The sequence below is a fragment of the Triticum dicoccoides genome, chromosome 1A (genome assembly GCF_002162155.2).
Source record: "Triticum dicoccoides isolate Atlit2015 ecotype Zavitan chromosome 1A, WEW_v2.0, whole genome shotgun sequence".
NCBI lineage: Eukaryota > Viridiplantae > Streptophyta > Magnoliopsida > Poales > Poaceae > Triticum > Triticum dicoccoides.
In genome coordinates this window covers 339730168-339745888 of record NC_041380.1, presented here as the reverse complement: position 1 = coordinate 339745888, position 15721 = coordinate 339730168, and the positions used below count along the sequence as shown (strand labels likewise).

Here is a 15721-nt window from a genome sequence, read left to right as displayed (position 1 = left end):
TTGACTGCTGCTAGTAATGGTCGCCTTCGTATAGGAGGCCTGCGTTTCGGTTCATTGAACATGGACGCCGTCTCTTTTCACCGCCGAACATAAGTGCATTGAACCTGCTTTGTTTGTACGTACACATTCACCCTGGCCGGCCGGTTAAAGGGCAAATTAGCTTACGAACTGTCCCATAAAATTTACTCCCTCTGCTCTTAAATATAAAGCCTTTTTTAGAGATCTTAATGTGAACTACATACAGAACGAATCTATACTCTAAAATACGTCTATATACATCAACATTACACTTGCCGTGCATTATTATTGACGTTACAATTTACAAAGAACGGTACGATCTTTTTCTTTTTCTTTTGCCCCGGCACGTTGCTCCTTCCAATCCTGTGCCCGTACGTATGTCCACGTTCACGGCTCGCAGCTCTCCCAACTCCGGACTACCTGCCAGATCCTGAATTCCTGATCATCGGCTATAAATCGGCACCGTCCCCTGCTAGCTTCCCCACACAGCTCTTGATCGATCCCGCTCGCGCTCTCTTCTCTGCAAAAAGAAAACATCCAGTCATCCGTCCTACGATCCCAATGGCCCACGTCCTCGCCGCCGCCGAGCCCCTCACCCTCCTCAAGCGCCCGCCGCCGCAGAACGACGGCTTCGGCGACGACAACGGCAGCACGGAGGAGAAGGCGCCCAAGGCGCGCCGCCGGGAGTCGGACCCGGCGGCGGCACTGGCCGCGGCGCGGCATGAGTTCGGGGAGCACGGCGGCGTGAACATGTCCATCGAGGCCTCGGCCACGTTCACCGTGATGGAGCCGGACACCATGCGCCGGCTCTTCACGGGGGAGCTGGGCCCGGAGCGCGGCGACCTGTACATCTACAGCCGCCACTTCAACCCGACGGTGCTGGCGCTGGGGCGGCAGATGGCCGCGCTGGAGGGGACCGAGGCCGCCTACTGCACGGCGTCCGGCATGTCGGCCATCTCCTGCGTGCTGATGCAGCTGGTGGGCGCCGGCGGGCACGTGGTGGCGTCGCGCTGCCTGTACGGCGGCACCCACGCGCTGCTGTCCCGGTTCCTGCCGCGCACCTCCGGCGTGCAGGCGACGTTCGTGGACGCGGACGACGAGGCGGCCGTGCGCGCGGCCATAAGGCCGGGGGAGACGCGGGTGGTGTACGTGGAGACGATGTCGAACCCGACGCTGGCCGTGGCCGACATCCCGATGCTGGCGCGGGTGGCGCACGAGGCCGGGGCCAAGCTGGTGGTGGACAACACCTTCACCCCCGTCGTCGTCTCGCCCGCGCGGCTCGGCGCCGACATCGTCGTCCACAGCGTGTCCAAGTTCATCAGCGGCGGCGCCGACATCATCGCCGGTAAGGACGCACACATCCAAGAAGTACTCCCAAGTTATGTTGCATGCATGTTCCATGCACGCATGCAAAGACAAGGAACGGCAACAGCTGTTGCGTAGAACGACCCACGTATGCTGGTTAAAAGTCCCACGCATGCAAGCCTATCTCCCCAACTTAAAAGTCAGTTCGACAAAGTCCATACGTACCTAGTTTTTTTATTTTGGATTGCAACTACCCCACGTTTTTAGTCAACCGTCATCTTATTTAACTGGCGTGAAACAATCGTAATCCGGACGTCTCATTCGTTCTGCAAGTTAGGAAAAAACTTCGGCAGTAGCATCACTTGACACACCCAGACATATTGTACTTGCTACCATGCATGGTGGGGAAAGCTACGCTCAAAGCAGCAGTGCTAGCTCACATGCAATGCCCTGAGACACGGGACGAATGGAAAAGGACATCCCGGGGCTGTATAGGTTCAACTACTAGAAAAAAAGAAAAGAAAAGTATATCCATGTTTAAAAAACGGTCTGGAATAACGATGGGATGGCTATGAGTAGTAATTATTAGGAGAAAATGGTAAAAAGATTATGGAACAGCGATGAGTAATTAGGAGAAAATGGTACCCCGCGCTAAACCATTATGATATGACCAATCTTAATCATAGTTTACATAGTTCGTCATATAACACTAGTACTAGTATTACTTATGCCTAACTCTAGAAGCAGAATTCAGTAGCGGGTAATTCACTGCCGGTGGCCGGCCATCACTTTACGGGACCATGCATATATGCAAAGAGGCTCTCGACACGGACGCCTCTCACTGTTGCACCCCACGCAAGGTGGTCGCCACTCGCCACCCCCGTGTGCAGACAAGGCCCAAAAGGACGAAGCGATGAGTCAGCGATGCTCACCCACACACGTATACGTACTACGAGTACTCGTCTGTAGCCAGCAGCAGCTACTTATCTCTAGCTAGTGCGTGTGGTGTCCCACCTAACCCGTTTTGGCCGTGCACGCGTACGCTCCCTCGCATGCCACCACCACCACCGTCGATCGTCTCGCGGCCGGACGCGAATGATGGAGCCTCGGCTGCCTGCTAGCCCTCCACGGTCCATGGACGACGCTACCCTACGGGGTCGTCCTCCTTTGGCTCCTTGCGCGTTTTCGCGCCATCTGGTCGATCATTGCGCGAGCGAGCGAGCTGTTCCTCTTGCCAGTAATAATTGCCAGCCCGTGAACGGTGCACACCCCACGCATTCATTTTCTTTGGTCCGTAGTAGTCCTGCCATGGCATCGCTCCACGGCGCCGACGGTTTCTTGTGGCTACGCTTTTGGTGCCTAGCGCGATACACCGAACCAAACAAACAACTGATCTCTCGCAAACTTGCATGCATCTAATTGATCAACCTATGTGAAATCTTGCAGCAAGTAGTAGTGACTAACAAGTGTTGACGATTGCAGGTGCGATCTGCGGGCCGGCGAGCCTGGTGAACTCCATGATGGACCTGCAGGACGGCGCGCTGATGCTGCTGGGCCCGACGATGAACGCCAAGGTGGCGTCCGAGCTGGCGGCGCGCCTCCCGCACCTGCCGCTGCGGATGCAGGAGCACTCGCGGCGCGCCGCCGAGTTCGCGGCCCGGATGCGGCGCCAGGGCCTGCGCGTCACCTACCCGGGCCTGCCCGACCACCCGCACCACGCCAGGCTGCGCGCCATGGGCAACCCGGGCTACGGCGCCGGCGGCATGCTGTGCCTCGACATGGGCACCGAGGAGCGCGCCAACCGCCTCATGTACCACCTGCAGAACACCACCCAGTTCGGCTTCATGGCCGTCAGCCTCGGCTTCTACGACACCCTCATGTCCTGCTCCGGCAACAGCACCAGCAGCGAGATGGACCCGGAGGACCGCGCCCGCGCCGGCATCTCCCCCGGCCTCATCCGCATGTCCGTCGGCTACAACGGCACCTTGGAGCAGCGCTGGGCGCAGTTCGAGCGCGCCCTCGCGCTCATGCAGCAGCAGGACACCCCCGCCGCCGCCGCCAAGTACGGCAAGCCCGTCTGACGACCCGAGAGGCTTTGCGTGAACCACCAAGCCCTGATGCCTCATGGCATGTAATGTATTATATACTCCTACCATTACTAGCTAAGTAAGTACGGTTAAGCGCCATCTGGACCTGATCAGATGGATGGACATGCCAGTGTGTTAAGCAGCGCGCCTGATTAGTCTTTGAAGAGCGTACTGTAAGATGCATCATGCATGTATTATCGGAATAAATTGGCGTAATTCCCTGTCAGTGATGATTTGTCAACTGCCATCCCGATTTTTCTTTTCGCTCGCACGCTTCGATTCTGCATTTACTGTGGCTAGTTGCTGTCCATACCAACACCAGAATACTGTTTCAGCAATCAGCTAAAGCTCTAGATATCTAGTCAGAATTCACAATGGCATGTCTCTGAACTCTTAAGTTCTGAACTGAACTCTGAACTAGGCAGAGAAGAGGAAGCAACATGTCTCTTTTCTGCAGGTTGCTGTCGTGTTTAATATTGGCGTTACTGCAGTTTCCAGTTTGCTCATGCGGTCTGAAATATGTTCTGAACCATCTTCTTGGGGCACTCCATCGCCGCGGCTTCCAGCTCTGAGATCTCATCAGGGCTCAGCCTCCAGCCGAGCGCGCCCAAGTTGTCCTCCACGTGCCTCACTGTCTTCACGCCGGGAATCGGAATTGCGCCTTTGCAAACGCACCAGTTTATAGCCACCTGCGTTCAGTTAAGTGTCAAGCTTTGTTTATCAGTGTCAATTTTTTTCTTCATATTTGTATATGTATGACATATATATTGACGAACGTGGGAAGATCTCTTCTTGAAAACTCTAGCTAGCGGTAGTGTACTTGTCGTATTCAGTCACATGTCATCAGGTTTGCGGTGGAATTTTGGAGATAATGGGTATGTTCGCCAATTTGTTCAATGTCGATGTTTTGACTTTTACTTGGCATATTTAAATAGAAAAAATGCGGCATGTGCATCAATCAATGCAGAGGATGGAGGATACATTCTTTTCAAAAATAAAATTTACGCGTGGCAAGACCGCAAGAGCATGACCATCTCTCAAGCTACACGTGGGACTGCCCGTGGAAATCACACCTCAATCCACATGATCCTGACACATGGACAATAGTGGGGAGCCCACCCAATACGTAGGTGGGCTTGGCGGGCAAGTACAATCCCACAAAACATGGGCAAAGACACTGTCACTGCAAAACGTCGCGGGTGGTCGTGACTTCAATTGGGGCGTGTTTGGTTGCCTGCGTGAGGCTCAATCAGGTCCGCACGGAAAGAAAACAGCATGTTTGATTGGCTGCATACATTGTTGGGATTGTATGGCATGATGTTTAAAGCACTCCTGGGCCTGGCTCCCTGGAAACGCTCGAATCGACAGTTTATCCGGAGCCAGGCCCGAGCAGTGCCCGTGGGCGGCGGCGGCTGCACGCGCGCGGTCACACTCGAGAAGCTGCGTTGCTTCCCGAAGCGCCGGCAGTTATTAGCTTCACCGCCCCTCACCGCTCCCTCTCCCCACTCTCCCCCACTCCCTCCGGCGGCGGCGGATCGGAAGAGAGCAAGAAGACCACCGGACTCCATCACCGGCGAGCGGATCATCACCTGGCCCGCGGCAATGGCGGCAAGCACTTTTCTGTTCGTCATGCACTACTTTTTCGTGTTCGATCCGGCGGTAGATTCAATCCACGGCGGAGAGGGGAATGGGGAATAGAGGTAGATAAGCATGGCAGTTCATACTAGTTTAGACGAGTTCATACTAGTTCATGGAAAAAAGTCCATTTTACTCCCTTGAAGAAAATGAGTGGTTCACATAACCCCCTGAACTTTATTTTGGTTCATTAACCCCCTAATCTATCCCAAACCGTTCAAAAATCGTCATTGGTGGGTTTGCACCGGTGGTTTTGCTTACATGGACGAGGTCAAAGCGTTGTTGACCAGTGGGGCCCTCCTCTGCCTTCTCTCCCACATCTGCAGCCACCCCGAGAGTGCCCGAGCTTCGGTCGACGGCCACCATCGCCGTGCACGTGGCCGGAGGAAGCATAGAGCCACACCAAAATGTCGGGATCATCTGCTTCGGTCGACGGCCACCATCGCCGTGCACGTGGCCGGAGGAAGCATAGAGCCACACCAAAATGTCAGGATCATCTGCCTCGTTACCCTCTTCAACTCTGCCAAATCCATTGTGCCAAGCCAACCCCAATCGAGCTTGGCATCGTCGTCTTCCTCGCCATTGCCGCCAGCCACCACGCTAAAATCCGCCATCACCAGCGCGCCCCCGACCTCCACGACCCCTTCGTTGACGCGAGACGACCTCACGCACCTTCTGGACAGGTTCCCGATGAGGCCCGCGACCCCTTGCCCGCAAGCCTGCGCCCCGGTCGCCGCCTTCGGCGTCCATGGCGTCGCTGCAGAGCACTTCTGGTCCCCCTTCCTGTGCCAGCACCCCCTAGGTGAGCCCCTGCTCCTCCGGAGCCTCTCCGTTCCCTCCCTCATCTATGTAGCCTACTCGCGCAGTGTGCCACCCATAGCAGCAGCGGGGGCTGGAGCTTGGCCATGCGGGGAGAGCTCCTCGGGGACGCGCAGCTCCAAATTGATGGGACGGTCAGCTTCAGAGGAGCACCACGGTGCTTAGGAAGCAGAGAAGGAGAAGCGGGGCTTACCAGAGGAAGAGATCGAGGCGGCGACAGTCGATGCCGGAGGCGGGGAAGAAGACATAGTCGCCGGTGATTTAGGGTGACTAGGATAAAGTCCTTTGGCATGAGCGTATAGCAGAGCGAGGGGAAGCTCTAGGACATGGATTGAAGGGGAGGGGGAGGTGTTGGCCACGCGGGCTAAGAACTACAACGCCGGCGGCATAAACCAAGCGTCGATTATGCTCTCTAGGCGTCAAGGAGGAGAGTGGGGATCCGATTGACGAATGGGCCCCACACCCCACTGGCCAAATACCGCCTTGACCGTGTCCATGTCAGCAAATGGGCTCAAAAACCAGCTAGAGATGATTTTTGAACGGTTTGGGATAGATTAGGGGGTTAACTGAACCAAAAAAAAGTTCAGGGGGTTATGCGAACCACCCATTTTCTTTAAGGGAGTAAAATGGACTTTTTTCTAGTTCATGCAAGATCAGAATAAAGGTAGATGCGGTTGAATTAGAAGGGGGATTGGGGGATTTGGGGTACACAACAGACACGGGCTAACCGTGGCGGCCGTTGAGGCGTGCGGAGCGGCGGGTCGAGTGCCTGGCCTTCATCTTCTTGTCCATCGCCGTGCGGGGCGGCAGGTCGTCTTCATCCTCGGCGGAGTCGAGGTCGATCTGCCAGGTACGACGGCCTGGCTCCGGCGCCCTCACTGGCATCTGCACCGGTTCTTACTCCTCATTAGGCTCCCCACCGATGATCGCCGGCGGCACGATTGTCGTCTCCCAGTACACTGCGGCACGACGGTCATTAGGAGCCCAATAGTTCTTGTACTTGGACTACCTCTTTCTCTGTTTAGCGTCGTCGGAGATGGCCTGATTCATGACCCAGCGAATGATGTCGACTGCCATCGCGCCCTTCGCTAGGTTAGGAATCAGCGTCTTCAAGTCTTGTGCAATGGCCCTCATGAGCACTGCATCAGATTGCTTCTGCATGTCAGGCATGGAGCCGAAGTTCGAGCACACCTCCATGGTGTTCTCGAACTTGGTGTGGTCACTAGCCGACCATCCGAGGAAGAAGGCCCTCCAGCCAATACCCCAAGGAAAGGGGTTGGTGTTGGAGTTGGAGCTCATGGCGATGGAGAGGAGGAAGGTTGATAGTGAGAGAAGAGAGGGAGTGGGTAAGTAGTGGTGGTCAGGGTGAGTAAATATAGGCGCGATGGCGAGGAGGCAGAGTGACAGTCATGTCATTTTAACTACATGCTCTTCAATAAGCCATGAACTCTGCGATGTGTCTGAGTCCATGAATTATGTGCAGATCGAGGAAAGCAATGAGATGGGCACGGAGGTGCTCCCGACCGTTGACAAGAAGGGGAAGGAGCCGGTTCATCCAATGCCCGAGGTGGTGCTGCCGCCCACCGCCAAGGAAGACGCCAATGGTTGGTGACGACGAGCGCATGGAGGAGCCCCTCAGCAGCAAGCGCCGCAACTACGGCCACCACCATGAGGAGGGTGGCCCAACTCACTTCTGCAAGGTCATCCTTGCACCAAAGCTTGAGTGCATCCCCATTGCCTCTGGACTTCCCCAAGCACTTCGTCGCGGTGCCAACGGAGTTCAAGCCAAGGAACAACACCGGCTGCTCCTGGAGGGTGACAGTGAAGCTGATGAACGGCAGGGTGACCCTGGATCAGGGTTGGGCCACCTACGCCGCCGTTCATCAGATCAAGATCGGCTACATGGTGACGTTCAAGCTCCTGACTCCCGACAGCCTCAAGGTCATCATCTTCGATGACGATGGCATTGAGGTGGTAAACAAGTGCGGGAAGCACGACGAAGCCTTCGCCGCCAGGGACTAGGGCCGGGGCACCTCCTTCCTAAGTACTATCGAGTCTGCTTTATGGTTTATGCGTTGAAGTGTTTGAACTATCGTTATGATGTGTGGTACTATGTTATCTGAACTATGCTGTTAAGTAATTGATGCTCTGTTTATGCTCTACTCTGCTGATGATGTGTGGTACATGATTGTGCCGAAGTGTGCTGGTAACCTCACCAACTAGCCAAAGAGGTTACCACACATCAGGCGTTGCATACAACCAAACACCATGCCTTGGATTTGTCCACTTACATGCAGGACAACCAAACACCAGGCAATGTGGTTCTGCCCATGCCGGCAAAAGGGCATGCAAGCAACCAAATAACTTGCAGATGGAGCATTTGAGGCTGCATTTGCATAGCCAGACTGAGTTGAGAAGGCTATGCAATGCAACTACTGTAGACCTACGGCAACCAAACACGCCCCATGTGGCCATCTGAGTACGGTGATTCCTTCAAGGAAGCCTCACTTGTTGGCAGTGCAAAACCTTGTCGGTTGTGTCGCGCCTATCTATTTTCTAACCGATGAACTTTTTTTTCTTGAAATCTCAGAACCTTTTTTATAATGGGAACATTTTCTGGAAAATGCCTAATTTTTTGGAATTTGTGATTTTTCTAAACAGGGAAGTTTTTTGAAATTCCAAACAATTCTTGAAAACATGAACGCGTTTTTGAATTTATAGTATATTATTTTATACAGTGGAAATTTCAAAACAATATTTGGAAACACATTTTTAACCCAATTGTTTTGAATTTATGAACAAAGTTTGAAAATGAAACATTAAAAAATCCAACCAATATTCGAAAACAAGAATATATTTGAATTTTTTAGCAGCTAGGGAAGCGACCTGGCAACCAAGTGACTTAAGGCTTGTTGCTCGCATGGAGCGATACACAACATCTACCGAGTAGGCCATGGGAGCCTGTCAAGTGGCTGATACGTGTTGGACAGATGGGCTCCGGTGGTCTGAGGGGAAAACTTTGTTTTTGTCACTCCAGTTTTTGCCAACTTTGTTTATGCCACTCTACAATTTGACATTTTACTTTTGTCACTCTTAGTTTTTGACAATACATCACAATTGCCATTCTGTGGCAAAGCAATAATTTTAGAGTGGCAATTGTGATACATTGTCAAAATCTAAGAGTGGCAAAAGTGAAATGAAAAGTTATTGCTTTTGCCACGGAATGGCATTTGTGATGTATTGTTAAAAACTAAGAGTGGCAAAAATGATATCTTAAATTCTAGAGTGGCATATGCAAAGTAGGCAAAAACTAGAGTGGCAAAAAACAAAGTTTTCCCGTAGAAGAACCCACTAAATTTTGGCCTTAACCGTGAGATCCCATGGAACATTTTAAGGCCCTGTTTGTTTCAACTTTAGGCAGCAGATTTTTGTAGGAAAAAATAGAAATTGAAACAAACAATTATTTGTAATCATCTTTGACAGTGAAGCTGAATCTAGATTCAGACCCTTTTCAATGCAATTGCCAGAAGCACGTCCAAGCGTACTTGAGTGGTAAAGCAAATTCTGCGAGTGAAGCTAATCTACATGTGATTCGAAGCCAACAGGGCCTAAGTGGGATGGGCTTGATCTTGCCGACTAATGCCTGTGCCCATCTGCAGCCTAAACCGCCTCACATTCCTAGCTGCATGCGCACGTCCCAGACATACCGTAGCTGGTGCAAAGCTATTGTTAGGGGAATGTATCCGGTGCATCCGCACTTGTGGTGCTACCGGTGCACCGGATGCCATATAATGTTTTAAAAAATCTGAAAAAAAATTCTAGCACGTTAACGCAACATCAATGTATGATGTCACAAAAATTCGTACAAAAATATGAAATATTTTTTGAGCTATAAAAATGACAAATTTGACATCGGTGTGATAATGGGCCAAATCTAAAGCCCAAGTTATGTTATGTACTCCCTCCGTAAACTAATATAAGAGCGTTTAGAATACTAAAGTAGTGATCTAAACACTCTTATATTAGTTTACAGAGGGAGTACTATTTAGTGTTGAATTTTTCATTTTTGTTTTTTGAGTTATATTTTGAATTTTAACTTGAATTTTTGTGACAACCTGTTGTACGAGTGTGCTAATTTTTTTTCAAATTTTTTTGAACATTTTAAAAGCACAATGTGAGTCCGGTGCACCGGTAGCACCACAAGCTTCGGTGTACCAGATATTTTCCCCTATTGTTAGCAAACGAGAAAAAGAAGCTGCAATTTTCATAGAGATTCAAGAATTTGGAGGAGCTTTTGGTAGCTGTGTTGAGTTATGCCTGTATCGTAGGGAAGCCAATGAGGCAGCTCAGAGATGTGCAAAACAGGCTAGCAGCACTAGAAGGAGATGCCTTATGATAGACTTCATTCCTGCTTTTCTTATTGATGTTTTACAGTATGATTGTAATCCTTCTTAGTGTTTAATAAAGCTCCTTGATTGAAAGAAAAAACCAGATGTCAAATTACGGCATGCACATGGTTTCCTAACATATTCTGGCAGGGTAAAGCCAAATTTCAGGAACTCTGCACTTACTATGTAAAAAAAAGACCACTTGCTGTGACAGATCCCTCAATTTGGGTCACTCCAAAGTCGTTCTGCACTTAGGAAAACACGTACCTGGGACATGGTTTTGCCCTTTCGGTCGGCAATACTCTTCAAGCAAGACAGCAGGGATTCCAGCCCAGGAAGAATCTGCCGGAACAACACAGATCTGCATTGCAGGATATGTTGAGAAAGAGAAGAACATACACTCATGAACTGCAATGCAAATTCAGAAAAGGGAAACGGCGCATATTCGCTCGTCCCCCATCGGCCATTACCTTGGCCCATTTGGAAGGTTAGAGGCGTCATATTTCCCGGTGAGCATGCCCAACCCAAGAGGGCTATAAGCGATTAGCTGAACACCCAGGGAATCGCACACGGTTTTCAGCTCCATCTGCTCATCGCCCATGCTCAGCAGCGAGAACTGCACCTGCATTTACAGTAAGTTTGAGGCATAACTACACTGAATGAGAAGTATAGTTAGGCCCAATAGGCCGAAGATGCACGGCCAGCCATTTTCTCGCAGCTAACCTGAGCTGAGCTCAGGGGGACACCTCTGGATGCTAGGTAGCTGTGGATCTTCACAAGCTGCTTCGGCCCATAATTGCTCACACCCACGGCTCGGACAAGACCCTGAAAACGCCACAAACTTCCAGTCAAATGAATGATAGGAAACATAGCATGGCGTGTGCACTGCACAAATCATAATTCAGAAACTTTGGCCAGTTATGTGTCTGAAGAAATGATAGTCAAATCATACATATGTAGAAAGGAATTCAGAAACTTATATCGATGGCATGATATGATTTGTCTGAAAAAATGGCAACCTTGTCATACATTTCAACTAGACCGTCCCAGAGAGCGCGCTCCTGCAGAGGTGCATAGTTAGCAGTAGACCAATGCAGCTGCCCTATTCCGAGCCGATCGATCTGTAACCTTTCTAATGATGACCTGCAAAAGAGGCACTCCGCAAGGTGATTAGAAGCTAATGCAACTTCTCAGATATGCTCCGTCTGAGCTATATGTTTCTGCACGAATCCATTGAATGGATTGAACAAAAGGAAATATGGCTGATGTACATTAAGCACACAAATTGGAGGAGTACTTGCAGGCGTTGACAAACTGGCCTGACGTTAGTCGCCAAGGATACGCAGCAAACTTAGTTGCGATAATCACATCATCTGGAGACTTTATTGGCCCTGTGACAATACAAGGGCATAGAAAGTGTCATAAATTTTAAGCCATACAAATGATAGAACAAGTATCAGTTCACGGTTGCTGAATTCATTTTAAGCAAATTATGCTATCCAACAATCCAAACCTTGGCACTCGCGGATAAATTTTCCGAGCAGCCTTTCGCTTTGGCCATTCAACTTCCCAGTTCCATAAGAGTCGGCGGTGTCGAAAAGGTTTATGCCATTCTTCAGAGCCAAATTGAAACACTCCTGCAGTTCACTATCCATGCTTTCCTGGTAGCCCCAGAGCAGCTGGTTGCCCCAAGCCCATGTTCCAAAACCCATGGGGGAAACTGAAAGGGGCCCAACTTTCACCTACATTTGTGAAACAGCAATGTTACCTTGAGCAGAATTCAGTGAACAAGAGTTGATAACCTAACGTACTAATTGTACAGTCCTCATTTTCTTTCTGAAGATTGCGTTGCATGTTATGGTTCAGACTGTCATGTGAGCATACAAAGATGAACAATTAGCGAGTTGGCTTTACAGATTTCTGGACACTGCACTTGTTAAGAGTTCAATGTTTCACTAGTCCATCAGGACTTTGTGGAAGAGGGATAAGAGCTAATCAGGTCAACTAACCCTCTGCCTGTTTTGACGATGGTCTGATGAATCAACCAACCCTTTTTCTCCTTTTCTTTAGAGGTGCTATCAACCAATTTTACTAGAGACGCTATGTCAGTAGCTTTTCACCCACCTAGAGTTAAAATAAGCACAGCAACAGCAACCTTCTGTCAAGCCTCTAACCCGTTCTCACGTGATGTGGAACTTTTGGGTCGCCGTGCACGGCTTCGGTAAAGAGGAACGGCAGAATCAGAATGCATATCGACAATAGCTCTGAACCAAACGAACAGGGGCTTTTTTCCGTTTGATCCGCAGCCCCTGGGACACCACAGATTAAAGTACTGCTACTGCTACTGCTAATCTAATCGTGTTCCTGCCTCGTGAACAAGTGTGGGTGTGTGCGAGTTCAGACGGTTGTCCTCGTGTCTCATCTACTCGCCATGTTCTTTGATGGCGAGCTGTACTGTACTGTAGGTTCAGCACAGCTCATGTCATGTAGTGAAATCGGCAACGCAGTGTGGAAGAGAGGGTGCTGTGTAACCATTCAATGTTGTGTCGATAGTCTGATGCTGTGTCAAAAACTGCACCAAGCCCTGCATGCCTGCTTCACAGTTCACGGCGCTAGTGCTACTGTAGTTTAAGGCTCTGGAATTCTGGATAAGCAAGACTACAAGTTTATCAAAAACAGGGGAAGTGCTCCGATGGTTGCGCGACTCGAGGTCGTCGCTATGAAATTCATGCAAAATTGATGTGAAATCGCCGCATTCCGAACGGTATAATATGCAGGAGACATGTGTAGGAGAGCTGGCGTGTCGGGACCTTTTGCCACGGCCAGAAGAGGGGTCCGAGGCGCAGCGCCGCGGCGGGCGGCGGCGGTGACGAAGGTCGCCGGAGGAGGACGCCTCCGCCGTGCGGCTGCGACGAGAAAGGCGTCGCCGGCGCCGCCTTGGCAGCCGGCTGGGCCATCGTCGGTGGAGGGTGAAGAGGGAGGGAGGGGGCGCGTTCGTTCGTGTCCGTTCGTCTCGCGATAAAACCCCATTCGTTTCGATGCGGCACGCGTTGCGTTTTACTGGCATGTGCATCGCACGTGACCTCCTTTTTTTTCGAGACAACGCACGTGACCTCCTGGCATGTGCATAGCCGGGCCGGTGGGCAAGCAGAATGTGGGCTAAATTTGTTCTGGCCCAAGCCCAGCGAGCATGTATGATTTCTTTTTATTTCCAGAAGATTCTATAAACTCCCGCTTCGAACTTGAACTTTCCTGGAGGGTGTCACGGCCATTCTCTGCAAGAAAAGAAAACGTTGTACTTTAGGATTGTAGGGGGGAAATGGCTACTGGTGTACTGCCGTAAATATGAAATCCTCCTTGTCTTACCACTGAAGTGCTAACTAATTAAATGGGATCAGTAGCTCCTAAACTGAAAGACTGTTGATTCTGCCGATTCATATTTGGATATTTGCATTCAAGTTGTGCCGCCGCGGCAATGCCAGCTACCCGTGGTAAGTAACTGGTACGTGAAAGACGGGTGCATGCTGATATTTGCCCTTCTAGTATTTTGCTACGCCATGCTTTTCCCCTGCAATGCTTGTCGACAGAGTCGAAGTTGTCTGGTCGTCGATGCATGCTTTTTTTTTGAAATGGAGGCATGCCCCCGTCCTCTACATCATGATGATGCATGCAGCCATCTTATTAATAATCCAGAAAGTATCGTCATAAAAGTCTTACAGCTCGTAAACGGAGCAAAAAGAAATAAAGAAAAATATATGCGGACAAGAATAACCGGTATGATAAAAGAAGGATAAGCTCCCTAGACTCCTATCCTATTATGCGAGCGCCATCCGAACCGGTTGAATATAACCCGAACTACTATCTCCCATTGGTCGACGCGTGTGGTGGATTGTTTGGCATCGACCGGCGCAGGCCTCGGCGCTTGAGCGGTGAGGGCTTTATCGATGGTCGTTGAAGGTGGAGTCGGAGTCGCCCTCGCGGAGGAGTGATGACGATGACACCAGATTGCAACCTCGACGGCGCTTTTCTCTCGACAGCGTGTGTGTGTTCTTGTGTGGGTTGCTAGGTCGTCCTTTGTTTCTTGTTTTTATGAACATGTTGTGGTGGGTTTCACCCGGTTTTTGGTTAATTTACTGGGCAACTCTATTTGACCTTTTTTAATGAATCAGATTTTAAGAAACCGTGTTTAAGAAAATTGGTTACTGTGAGAGAAGAAATTGCTTGTGCTGTTGTCCTAAACCTAGTACTCCCTCCATTCAAAAATACTTGTTATCAAAATGAATAAAAGGAAATGTATCTAGATATATTTTTGTTTTAGATTCAGACGAAGGGAGTACCATACATACGGGCACGGTGAGCTGCGCGTAGACGACGAACGAAGGAGTACTGTGCACGCAGTGCAATACGTACCACTCCATCAGACCATCACTGACTGGCTGCCTGGTTGGTGGCGCCGTTGATGCTACTAGTAGTAGAGACTGGACTACGTACCGGAGCATCAATCGCGTCGGCATCGTCTTGCATGCGTCGCATTCAAACCGGCGCCAGAGGCAGCGTCCCCGTGAGTTATGGGAATTTATGGCCGCGCAGCAGCGCCTCAGCTTGGGGAAAAAGGAGCTTTTCCGGGTGCACGGATCTCGACGTGGAAAGTCTCCAGGGCTAGATGCTGCTGCTGGCTAGGCAGGCTCACTGCTCCTCCTCGGTTCTCTACAAACCTCGCGTCGTTTCCGTGCGGGTTACTCGCGGCACCGCCGCTTGCGGCTCCTGCGCTCCCGTCGCCGTGGGGGCGGGGCGCCGAATCATTTCGCAATCGAGTAGCGCTGGACTGCGCCCGCGCGCCCTGTCCGGTCGTGGCCTCGCTCTGACAGCGTTGGACTTGCCTCCAAGCATCAACCATGGGCATTAGAGCATCTTAGCCGTTTGCCTCTCATGAGAGGCTAAAAATCGCCTTCTAAAGGTGCATCGGCGCTAAACCGCGCACTGGGGACGTAATGCCCCCAGTCGCGACGCCAACGTTTTTTTTGAAAAAGTTAAATACAACGCAAACATGAATTAAATTTAACGCAAATATCGGCGAGTTCATTCAAATTTAAACATATTTAAAAAAAACTACTACGGGTTGTCTCTGCCGTCTCCATCGCCGCTCCTCGCCGTCTACCTCGCCGCTCCCCGCCGCCCGCCTTTGCAGTTCTACATGCCGAGGAGGCGGTAGAACAGCGTGTAGTCGCTGCCGCCGCCGCCGTCCCTGCTGCATCCCTCCCCCGGTTGGCGCGGCGGGTTCGTCGTCGTCGCTGTCGAGGATCACGCCGTGCACGTCCTCGCGCCTACGCTTGCGGGCGGCGATCTCCTCCAGGGCCCGGCGCTGCCGGACCATCTCGTCGCGGAGGTAGTCGTCCCGCGCCCACTGCAGTGCGTCCTCGTCGGAGAATCCGCGTTGGGCTATCTCCTCGTACTCCGCGGGGAGGCCGG

General features: G+C 51.1%; 2 protein-coding genes across 2 annotated transcripts; one reads left to right on the top strand and one right to left on the bottom strand.

Moving 5' to 3' along the window:
- Positions 1–386: 386 nt before the first annotated feature.
- Positions 387–3636, top strand: LOC119271774 (methionine gamma-lyase-like). Its single transcript, XM_037553466.1, has 2 exons — positions 387–1363; positions 2806–3636. Exons 1-2 carry the CDS (start codon positions 580–582, stop codon positions 3402–3404), a joined length of 1383 nt encoding a protein of 460 aa, XP_037409363.1. The 5' UTR covers positions 387–579; the 3' UTR covers positions 3405–3636.
- A 53-nt stretch (positions 3637–3689) lies between these two features.
- On the bottom strand, positions 3690–13264 carry LOC119271785 (pyridoxal reductase, chloroplastic-like). Its single transcript, XM_037553473.1, has 8 exons — positions 13063–13264; positions 11766–11994; positions 11550–11643; positions 11272–11395; positions 10976–11077; positions 10723–10874; positions 10520–10613; positions 3690–4099 (listed from the first exon to the last, which is right to left on the bottom strand). The coding sequence occupies exons 1-8, from the start codon at positions 13207–13209 to the stop codon at positions 3914–3916; spliced, it is 1128 nt and encodes a 375-aa protein (XP_037409370.1). The 5' UTR covers positions 13210–13264; the 3' UTR covers positions 3690–3913.
- Positions 13265–15721: the final 2457 nt, after the last annotated feature.

Excerpts from the sequence above, each read along its gene's own strand:
- LOC119271785 (XM_037553473.1), bottom strand. The coding sequence starts at position 13,209 with ATGGCCCAGCCGGCTGCCAAGGCGGCGCCGGCGACGCCTTTCTCGTCG. Across the intron at positions 11,995-13,062 it reads TCTTCTGGCCGTGGCAAAAG|GTGAAAGTTGGGCCCCTTTC; the intron begins GTCCCGACACGC and ends TCACAAATGTAG. Across the intron at positions 4,100-10,519 it reads AGGGCAAAACCATGTCCCAG|GTGGCTATAAACTGGTGCGT; the intron begins GTACGTGTTTTC and ends AACTGAACGCAG.
- LOC119271774 (XM_037553466.1), top strand. The coding sequence starts at position 580 with ATGGCCCACGTCCTCGCCGCCGCCGAGCCCCTCACCCTCCTCAAGCGC. Across the intron at positions 1,364-2,805 it reads CGGCGCCGACATCATCGCCG|GTGCGATCTGCGGGCCGGCG; the intron begins GTAAGGACGCAC and ends TGACGATTGCAG.